This window comes from Dendropsophus ebraccatus, chromosome 4 (genome assembly GCF_027789765.1).
Source record: "Dendropsophus ebraccatus isolate aDenEbr1 chromosome 4, aDenEbr1.pat, whole genome shotgun sequence".
Classification (NCBI taxonomy): Eukaryota; Metazoa; Chordata; class Amphibia; order Anura; family Hylidae; genus Dendropsophus; species Dendropsophus ebraccatus.
In genome coordinates, this window is record NC_091457.1 from 55,822,864 (window position 1) to 55,834,384 (window position 11,521).

The 11,521-nt window shown below is 46.6% G+C and overlaps 1 protein-coding gene across 2 annotated transcripts in view; it reads right to left on the reverse strand.

Annotated features, from left to right (window-relative positions):
* The window catches only part of DDB2 (damage specific DNA binding protein 2), a 28,384-nt gene extending 17,103 nt beyond the window's left edge, over positions 1 to 11,281 (reverse strand). Inside the window, exons 1-5 of one of the 2 annotated variants that reach the window (XM_069968412.1) lie at positions 11,196 to 11,281; positions 7,546 to 7,735; positions 5,014 to 5,114; positions 4,718 to 4,906; positions 4,487 to 4,632 (exon numbers count right to left, since the gene is read on the reverse strand). In XM_069968412.1, coding sequence (XP_069824513.1) covers positions 4,487 to 4,632; positions 4,718 to 4,906; positions 5,014 to 5,114; positions 7,546 to 7,735 — 626 coding nt within the window. In that variant the 5' untranslated portion in view covers positions 11,196 to 11,281. The other variant, XM_069968413.1, reaches the window with a different exon arrangement.
* Between the last annotated feature and the right edge of the window lie 240 nt (positions 11,282 to 11,521).

Below are 11,521 nucleotides of genomic sequence, written 5' to 3' on the forward strand. Positions count from 1 at the left end.
CCAGGGTGTTTTCGGTGTCAGAGGAATATGTTATTATTGCCTCTGACACCGAAACAGCCAGTGAGGATGAATGGGGGGGGGATCCTTCTTTTCTCCATTCATCCTCATCATCCTGTGACGTGTCTGGGGGTAGCGTAGCGTACGCTGCCCCCCAGACACGTCTTTTCCGCCAGTACCGTCCCAATAAGAGATGACGGTATGGCGTGAAATTCTACAAACTCTGTGAGAGTACCTCAGGGTACTCTTACAGATTTAGGGTACGTGCACACTGCGGAATGGCAAAGGATAACTCTTTGTGCATTCCGCAGCTGGCATCCGCCGGCGGACTGATGCGGGCGCATGTCTCTACCCGTGTCATAGACTCCATTCTATGCACGGGCGGAATCCGTCATCCATCCAAAGAATGAACACGTTGGACGGAGAGCGGAATCCGCCCGTGCATAGAATGGAGCCTATGACACGTGTGGAGACGTGCGCCTGCATCACTCCGCCGGTGGGTGCCAGCTGTGGAATGCACGAAGGGTTATCTGTCGCGATTCCGCAGTGTGCACGTACCCTTAGAGTGTATGTAGGAAGGGACACCCGAATCCAGCCCCCAGATGCCCCCGCCCCCCCCCCCATCCTCGGAACAAGTGGGAAGATCGTCCGGGAACTGATCTTCCCACTGCTGGATAAAAGGTTACCACCTGTACGGGGATAACTTTTATACCAGCACCCCCTCTTCCGCTCCCTCGCTGCCCGAGCTACTGTAGCTTGCGGCACGATCCGAACATCTCAGAAGCAGTAATAGCACCCTAATATTTAGCAGCTATATAGCGGACCCAGCGCTTCTGGATATGAAGGACCCCGTATCGCACCAGGACAACATTTTCCAGGTGACGTCCCCCACACTGGAGAAAGGGAGACCCCAGAAGAAGTGCAGAGTGTGGCGTAACAGGGGGATCAGGAAGGACACCATTTTCCAGTGTGACACCTGTCCTGATCACCCCGGCCTCTGCATACTGGATCGCTTCAAGGCGCACTACACGTCATTGGGGTTCTACATTATCTAAATTCTGTCCATTATTCCTATTTCAGGGGTTACGTTGATCCGGGGATTATTCTGATCGCCAATATGGAGTCGGGAAGGAATTTTATCCCAGTGATGAGGCTACTGTTGTCTGCCTCACAAGGGGTTTTTGCCTTCCTCTGGATCAACACAGGTTGAGTTTGATGGACACCTGTCATTTCCAACCTTATAACTAATAATTGGCCTAATACCCCCAAATAAATTAGAATTGTCCCTTTTTCCCAGCTAAGTAGGTATGGCCGCCATTCCCATTAGAGGAGGCCATGATGCAATTACAAAGCCTCTGTGCGGCCAGGACAGTAGAAACCCCCCACAAGTGACCCCATTCTGGAAACTACACCCGATAAGGAATCTAACAAGGGGGGCAGTGGGGATATGGCCCCCTGGTGACGGCCACATTTGGGACGTGAAAATGAAAAAAATTGTATTTTTATTTTCTCGGCACATGTTCTACGTAAGTGCCCGTCACCAGTGGGGTCCATATGCTCACTGCACCCCTTGTTAGATTCCTTATGGGGTGTAGTTTCCAGAATGGGGTCACTTGTAGGGGGGTTTCTACTGTCCTGGCAGCACAGGAGCTTTGTAATTGCGACATGGCCTCCATCCTCCATTCCAGCCTCTAAATAACGCTCTGTCCCTTTGGTGACTTGCCCTGTGCCCATATGGCACATTATGCCCACATGTGGGGTAATTTCGTACTCAGGGGAAACTACCCTACACGTTTTGTGTTCATTTTCTTTTTTAACCCCTTGTGGAAATGGAAAAAAATCAAGGCTAGACCAACATTTAGTGTAATTTTTGTAAAATTTTTACTCTAAATCATTAATCTTGTCATGATTTTTTCATTTTCACAAGGGGTTAAAAGATAAAAAAAAACATTTAATGTGTAGCGCAATTTCCCCTGAGTACGGAAATACCTCACATGTGTACATAAAGCGCCATGCGGGTGCAGGGTAAGCCTCCGAAGGGACGGAGCGCCATTTGGTTTTTGAAGGCTGGATTTGGATGGAATGGATTTCGAGGGGCCATGTTGCATTCAAAAGGCCCCTGTGTTGCCAAGACAGTTGAACCCCCCCACAAGTGACCCCATTATGGAAACTGCACCCCTCAAGGAATGTAACAAGGGGTGTAGTGAGCATATGGACCCCACTGGTGACTGGCACAAATGTGGAACAATGTGGCGTGAAAATGAAATATTACATTTTTTACACTATAATGTTGGTTTAGCCTTGAATTTATTATTTTCACAAGGGGTTAAAAGAGGAAAAAAAAACAAAATGTGTAGAGCAATTTCCCCCGAGTCCGTAAATACCCCACATGTGGACATAAAGCGCCATGTGGGCGCAGGGCAAGCCTCCGAAGGGAAGGAGCGCCATTTGGATTTTGGAGGTTGGATTTGGCTAGAATGGATGATGAACGCCATGTCGCATTTACAGAGCCCTCGTGCTGCCAAAACACTGGAAACCCCCCACAAGTGACCCCATTCTGGAAACTGCACCCCTCAAGGAATCTAACAAGGGGTGCAGTGAGGATATGGACCCCTTGATGACGGGCACATTTGTGCCATGAAAGTGAAAAAATTAAATTTTTCCCTTTTACGTCACATTGTTCCACATTTGTGCCCGTCACCAGTGGGGTCCATATGCTCACTGCCCCCCTTGTTAAGATTCCTTGAGGGGTGTAGTTTCCAGAATGGGGTCACTTGTGGGGGGTTTCCAGTGTCTTGGCAGCACAAGGGCTCTGTAAAAGCCAATTGGCGCTCCTTCCCTTTGGAGGCTCTTCCTGCGCCCCCTTGCACTACACATTTTGTGTCTTTTTTTTCCTCTTATACCTTTAAGAAAATGAAAAATTGAAGGCTAGAACAACGTTTTAGTGTAAAAAATAAATTTTTCTTTTTTCACGCCATATTGTTCGGAAAATCTGTGAAGCACCTGTGGGGTCCAGATGCTCACCGCACCCCTTGTTACATTCCTTGAGGGGTGTAGTTTTCTAAATGGTGTCCCTTTAGGGGTGTTTTTTAGGTTTTGGCACCCCAGAGCCTCTGCCAACCTGAAGTGGTACAGTCAAAAATTACCAAATATAACGGAGGCGTTGAAATTCACTAGGCACTCCTTTATATCTGAGGCTTGTGGTTGCGTCAAATAGCGCAATAGGGTCACATATGGGGTATTTCTATAAACTGCAGAAATGGGACAATAATTATTGGGGTGCATTTCTCTGGTAATAGGTTTATAATTATGAAAAATATTGGATTACAATAAAATCTCCGCACAGAAAATTAAAATTTTCAAATTCCTTACACACTTAGCTTTTATTTCTGTGACTCCCCTAAAGGGTTAAAACACTTTCTGGATATGCTTTTGCAGAGTTTGGGGGGTGCAGTTTCTGAAATGGGGTGCTTTGTGGGGCTTTCTAACATACAGTCCCCTCAAATACACTTTAAACCTGAACAGGTCCCTAAAAATATCTGATTTTGAAATTTTACTGAAAATTTGGAAATTTGCTGCTAATGTTTTAAGCTTCCTATTGTCTAAAAAAAATGAAAGATCGTTTAATAAATGCCGCCAACATAAAGTAGACATGTTGCTAATGCTATTTAATATATAATTTATGTGGTATAACCACTTTCTGTATACGCAAAAAAGTTTCAAAGTTGGAAAAATGCATTTTTTCACATTATTTGTTTTTTTTTCATAAAGATTTGTTATGAGTATCGACTCCAATTTACCAGAAATGTAAAGTACAATATGTCACGAGAAAACAATCTCAGAATCAGCCGGATAGGTAAAAGCATCCCGAAGTTATTAATGACTAAAGTGACACAGGTCATATTCATAAAATTTGTCTCTGTCATTAAGGCCATTTCAGGCTCTGTCCTTAAGGGGTTAATAGTTCTGGTGTTTGTTTATTTTTATTTCTAAAAATGGGAAAAGGGGGTGATTTAAACTTTTATTAGGGGAGGGGATTTTTTTTTTAATTAATAAACATGCATACTATATCTTTTAGTCCCCCTGGGGGACTTTTATTATTACTGCACTGATCTCTCATAGAATACTCAATACTCGTCCTGCGTCGTCAAAAAAAACCTATACTTCTTGGTATGTCATGACCCAGCGGGAAATAGCCGTAAATACAGGTTCTTTATTATGTCCCTCCACCCCACCCCCTGCCCACACTCAATATTTTTTCTTTTCTCTGACTTCTTTAATCTGCTGTAGATTTTATGTAGCAGACTTAATCAATAAGTCACACCATCGAAATCTACAGTGTATTAAGTGTGGACATACCCTTACAGAGGGTGCAATTACAGTCAATGATCCTAAACATTTGACATTATATTTTTGTACAAGTGTAGAGCTCTTACAACTGTACTTTTATTCACAGGCAAATCCCTTTCATGAATAAATCCATACTTACGCCCAGTCTTCAGTGTTGGTAAACATCTGTACAGTCCGTCCAGTGAAGTCCTGCAGGATGGTGCTGCCTGCAACCGATGACGTGTATAGCTGATTGGGATTAAATGGGTCAAATTTCATTGCTGTAATACAGCCTCCAGCTCCAATCTGCAAGTCAAGAAAAAGCTGATAAAAAAAGCAGCTACCCATCAGTACTATCACTGCCACAGCAGCACTGCTTCGCCACACTTACCCCAGGGATCATTGTGTTATTTAGTTCCTCATAGTCCCACAAAATAATATCCCCGCCTTTTGAGCCAACGGCCACAGTTTTTGGGTGAGTTGGATGCCATTCCAGTGTAGTTACTCTCCTGTCAAAAGGACTGTTGGTTCGATACAGAATATATGATGCCAGTGACCGCAAGAATGGTGTCTGCAGGTACTGGAAAGAGACAAAAAAAAAAAAAAAAATCAATGACAATCTGCAGGACTGCTGCAATACATACATTGATGGATAGATGATGCATAGAGATCACACATCTAACTTACTTTTGCCCTAACATTCCCACCAAGTGTGCTCCGGTAGAGGTAATGCACAATGCTTGTCTCTCCATCTCGTGGTTTCTGGAATTTCTTCTCATTGTGTAGGCCTGCATAGTCAAAAAAAAGAAACACGTCAAATGCATATTATATATATATATTTTACACATATATATACACACACATATACATACACCTCTCTGGCACCTGCAGTTGTCAGGCTAGATGCAACCATATTGTCACTATAGTCATACCTTTCAAAATCTAAATCAGCAAGGGATGTGAAATAAAGCAAGTTTGCAAATCACTTTTTTTTTTTTTTTTTTTTTTTTAGTTATACTTTAAAACACAGCAATACTAACTTGTATCCAGGTCCAGTCTCCTGAAGGCAGATTTTTAGTGCTGGTTGTAAAAAAAAGTGACTAAACACAAAGTCTGACCTGCACACGGCTTAATGTGTTCATCAGTCACGACTGCCTTCTCTACGAGTGATCAGATGACCGGGACTTCGTGTTTAGGCTCTTTTTTCCCCCCAAAGAGACTAAACAGAGGAAGTGCCGTGTTTTCCATTAAAGCTACCAGCTGATCATTTGTACTATATGTAGTAGTACAGGAGTGGCCACCCAGGCGAGGTACTGTCCACATCTCACATGCACAACTCAGGCATCTCTCTACTCCTTAAGAGAATTAACATTCCATAAATGTAATTTTGGCAATACAGTGGTCCCTTGGATTACGAGCATAATTTGTTCCGGGGCCGTGCTTGTAATCCAAATTCACTGTTATACCAAAGCAAATTTTCCCATAAGGAATCATTGAAATGCAGACAAATGGTTCCACACCCCAAAAATAATGATTTTTTTAATTCTTAATGACAGGTAAAACCAATGAAACAAACATTTAGAAAGCTGGGTATGTCGTATTATAAGTTACTGTACCGTATAGCTAGGCAGCATGTGGTGCATAATGTATAGTAAAGACATAAGAATGAAAAAAACAGCAGTTTGTAGATACAGGATGGGACTGCAGATCCCCATAATGCAGTAGCGTAGTACAACAGGCGAGAATAGGGAAGCAAGGCTGCTGTCAGAGGTCTGTGTGGTCACATGACAGCGATGGGGAAGGGGGGGGGGGTGTTCAGCATGGACAAATCAGGAAGTGCAGGAGGACAAAGACAGAAACTTTCTATACAACAGTGTGAATGGCTAAGTGTAAGAACAGGCACATTATAGCAGCAGTTTGTATAGCGGAGTGTGAGTACAGGCACATTATAGCAGCAGTGTATATTGCTGAGTGTAAGCACAGTATAGAATGAATGGAGAGGATGAGAAACACCAGGGCTGACAGACTGCAAGGAGCATGAAGGAATGAGCAGAGCAGATGTGGGCACAGTATAGCAGCATTGTCCGGGGAGAGAGGGGTTACAGCTATGAAGAGATTCCCTCCTCAGTCCTGTCCCCTGATGCAAGCTTCAGCCTGAAGTGGATCTGCTATGATTTGGAAGGTGAGGGAGACTTCTTGGGTCAGAGTACAGTGCTGTAGACCATGCCCCTTCCCTGCTGCACCCTCCCACCTAGTACAGGGAGCTCTTAAACCAAAGCAATGCTCTTAAACCAAGTTACAATTTTGAAAAACTGTAAGCTCTTCTTGAAAAACGCTCTCAATCCAAGTTACTCTTAAGGGTGCCTTCACACCTACCGTATCGCAGCAGAAAATCTGCTGCGGATCCGCAGCAGATTTAACTGAATGAACACAGCATTAAATACGCACTGTCAAATCCGCTGCGGATCCGCAGCAGATTTGTAAGTGCGGATTTGATGCTGTGTTCATTCATTTAGTTAAATCTGCTGCGGATCCGCAGCGGATTTTCTGCTGCGATACGGTAGGTGTGAAGGCACCCTAAAGGGGTAATCCAGCGCTACAAACACATGGCCACTTTTCCCCCTACTGTTGTCTCCAGTTCAGGTGCGGTTTGCAATTAAGCTCCATTTCAAAACCCCACCCAAACTGGAGACAACAGTAGGGGGAAAGTGGCCATGTTTTTGTAGCGCTGGATAACCCCTTTAAACCAAGATACCACTGTACTGGCCAATAATTGAACAGGTTTTAAAGAGGATGTACCATCAGGTATATCCTCTTTAACTTGACACAGGGATAGAACGGCGCCGCCACGGGCAAGCCGGTGCCACGGTCCGTTTTTCCAACTGCGGCCCGTTCTATCCACGGTTACCGGCCGGTGCTCAAGCACTGGAGGCCGGCCGCCACCAGTAATTCTAATGGAGCCGCGTCATAGAGGGGAGGGATTTCACTCCCACTGGGGGCAGGCCAGCCTACCTCCAGTGCTTGAGCATCAGCCGGTAACCGTGAATAGAACGGCGCCGTACACCGGAACAGGGCCGCAGTTCGAAAAAATGGACCGCGGCACCAGCTTGCCCATGACTGCGCCTTTCTATCCCTGTGTCAGGTTAAAGAGGATGTACCTGATGGTACATCCTCTTTAAGTTTTTCTGCATTTGTAGTGACAACACTGGCCAGGATTACCTTTGCTGCACCCTGGTGTGTCCTGTGAGCCTTGTGAAACATTTTTCTTCCTATAAGATTTTTTGAGTGGTTTTTCGATACTTGGGTCCGGCTCTCGTTTTCTCTTCCCTGGGGGCTGTTCTTCCAGCTCCTTTTTCTGGGAGGATGACCCGGGTGTCTTTTTTCCTTGATCTGACTTTTTGGGACGCATCTAGGGGGGTCAAAAAAACAATTTAGGTTTAATAGTTGTGCCCTAAGTACTTAGAATCTTTAAAATAGTGCCAAAAATATGTGATAGTGAAGATCTAACGCTAGCAGAGTAAAGTTGTCTCATTCTTTGTAAAGCTGTCAGCTGCAATTCATGTTACAAACTGCTAATGCTGTTAGATAGCTGTTAGGTCAAGGAGACACATAGTGCCTTACATATATCCAGCTGTACCTCCAGAGCAGTTTTTTCTAAAGAGTTCCATTTTAAAGGGAAATTCATTACAATGTAAATTTTCAAACAGTGCAAAAATTTATTCGAGGTGTGGTTAAAAGCACACATAAAACACTATACAAACTTGGCAGCTTCTGGACCCCTCTAAAGATGCAGCCCCTGAGCACTTGCAGTCACACAAGTTAAATTAAAGGGGTACTCCAGAATTTTTTTTCCTTCCTAATACATTGTTTTAATAAAGTTATATTACTTTGTTATATGGCTTTATTAAAATAAATGCATATTTTCTTTTTTTACCCATATACCTCCATTGATTGGCAGCTGTAAGGGGTGACATGATCTCCTCTGCTGCTACTGTTTGTTTTGGGTACTGCAGGGCTATCTAAGCCCTGCAAGACTTGATCCGCAGTCCTGTCACACAGCTGTTCCGCCCCATGTACTGTATATTTTTTATACATTATACCCAGGGAGAGGCTGCCCAACACAATCGCTGTGCCTGGCAGCCTCTGCACAGCAAGCGGTAACGGCAATCACCACTCCCCGGGTACGCTATATAAGAAATATACAGTACATGGGAGGAACGGGATCCCGTAAAGTCTCAGGAGGGGATATGAGGACCTAGAGGTTCAAACATCAAGCCTATGACAGAGATTCAGAAATGGAAATCCTGAGAGTGAAGGGCCTGCGGTGCTGCTTGAACACTTTGGGGGAGATTTATAAAACATGGTGTAAAGTAAAACTGGCTCAGTTGCCCCTAGCAACTAGTCAGATTCCACCTTTTATTTTCCAAAGAGTCTGCGAGGAATGAAAAACGTAATCTGATTGGTTGCTAGGGGCAACTGAGCCAGTTTCACTTTATACCACCTTTGATAAATCTCCCCCCTTTGTCTCCTGCACAGTGACACCAGGCCACCTGTTGTGTAAGGGGAACTGTTCCAGAGAAAGGGGGCGGCTGCAGTTCCCCTACACAGCAGGTAACAGGGAAAGACTCCGGGAGACACAATGCTAAGTCAATTTTACATCCCATTCATTCTCAGGATCCATGGGGCCCCCAGAGGTCAGACCACTGCAATCACAAGATGATAGCAAATCCTAGTGATATGCTAGGAATACCCCTTTAAATGGCTTGTAGAGGTGGCAATTCTCCCCTTTGCTGTGTGCAGTCAGCTGTAGGAAAAAGCAATGACAAGTCAGGACTCATGCATGAAAATAAACAACATACAGTATATACCTAGTGGTCCTCTATGCCCGCTGCTGGCACTGACGTCACTAAGTAATATCTGTGGGTACAGGAGATAGAGAGCTGATGGCTATGTCTAGCATCACTTTCCTCAATAAAAACAATGGGACGAGAAAGGAATCATCTGCAATTATTTCTTATTGTCAAGACAGGGACGAGTCCAACCCCTGTGGATTCCCTGTATATCAATACCACATTGTAATATAACAGGGCGCATAATACATGAGCCACTTCTGGTGGGGGCAATGCTCTTCTTATGTACTGCTGCAGGCTTTTCAGTGGTGGGCATAGGGCATCTCATGGGGGCATAGGGCATCTCATGGGGGCACAGGGCATCTCATGCAGTAACATGGGCTTCTCATGGGGGGCACAGGGCATCTCATGCAGTAACATGGGCTTCTCATGCAGTAACATGGGCTTCTCACGGGGGCACAGGGCATCTCATGCAGTAACAGGGGCTTCTCATGGGGGGCACAGGGCTTCTCATGCAGTAACATGGGCTTCTCATGGGGGGCACAGGGCATCTCATGCAGTAACATGGGCTTCCCATGGGGGGCACAGGGCATCTCATGTAATGCAGCAGGTATCTCATGGGGGGCATGCAGTAACATGGGCTTCCCATGGGGGCACAGGGCATCTCATGCAGTAACAGGGGCTTCTCATGGGGGGCACAGGGCATCTCATACAGTAACAGGGGCTTCTCATGGGGGGCACAGGGCTTCTCATGCAGTAACATGGGCTTCCCATGGGGGCACAGGGCATCTCATGCAGTAACAGGGGCTTCTCATGGGGGGCACAGGGCATCTCATGCAGTAACAGGGGCTTCTCATGGGGGGCACAGGGCATCTCATGCAGTAACATGGGCTTCTCATGGGGGGGCACAGGGCATCTCATGCAGTAACATGGGCTTCTCATGGGGGGCACAGGGCATCTCATGCAGTAACATGGGCTTCCCATGGGGGGCACAGGGCATCTCATGCAGTAACAGGGGCTTCTCATGGGGGGCACACGGCGTCTCATACAGTAACATGGGCTTCTCATGGGGGCACAGGGCATCTCATACAGTAACATGGGCTTCCCATGGGGGGCACAGGGCATCTCATGCAGTAACATGGGCTTCTCATGGGGGGCACAGGGCATCTCATACAGTAACATGGGCTTCCCATGGGGGGCACAGGGCATCTCATACAGTAACATGGGCTTCCCATGGGGGGCACAGGGCATCTCATACAGTAACATGGGCTTCTCATGGGGGGCACAGGGCATCTCATACAGTAACATGGGCTTCCCATGGGGGGCACAGGGCATCTCATGCAGTAAAAGGGGCTTCTCATGGGGGGCACAGGGCATCTCATACAGTAACATGGGCTTCCCATGGGGGGCACAGGGCATCTCATACAGTAACATGGGCTTCTCATGGGGGGCACAGGGCATCTCATACAGTAACATGGGCTTCCCATGGGGGGCACAGGGCATCTCATACAGTAACATGGGCTTCCCATGGGGGGCACAGGGCATCTCATGCAGTAAAAGGGGCTTCTCATGGGGGGCACAGGGCATCTCATACAGTAACATGGGCTTCCCATGGGGGGCACAGGGCATCTCATACAGTAACATGGGCTTCCCATGGGGGGCACAGGGCATCTCATACAGTAACATGGGCTTCCCATGGGGGGCACAGGGCATCTCATACAGTAACATGGGCTTCTCATGGGGGCACAGGGCATCTCATACAGTAACATGGGCTTCTCATAGGGTGGGGCACATGATGTAATGCAGCAGGTTATGGGGTACACGGTCTCTTACACGGTACCCTGCAGGTTCGGGCTCTGTACACATGCAATGTTGCATAACAAGAGCTGTGAGCCCTCGGGCACATAATGGGAGCAGCACCGTGCCCCGACAGGAACGTGTGCGGGCTTAGGTAACTCACCAGCACCCCCCGCACGTCCCGTGCTCCCCGGTCACCCGCCTCTGCCCTCCCGCATATACCTGTCACTGCCGGAGTCAGGCGCACAAATAGCCGTACACCGCCGCCGCCGCCGTGGAAGAAAGATGTCGCTCTCGGTCTGCGCATGCGCAAGCGACTTAGTAAAAAAATTACTTGGTCTTGCTGTCCCACCTCTTTATTTGCATAGAGTTCTTTCATTGGTCGCTGGCGGGGTCCATAGAAACAATGTGAGCGTCAAATGGAGGGGGCATGCGCACTGACAACATGAGCGATCCTCTGGTCATGCGCTTCCTTCACGTCGATCACTGTTAACCCAAACGGGACTGCCCTGATTTCGAAAGGACAAATTCCCGGCAAAATATGTCCC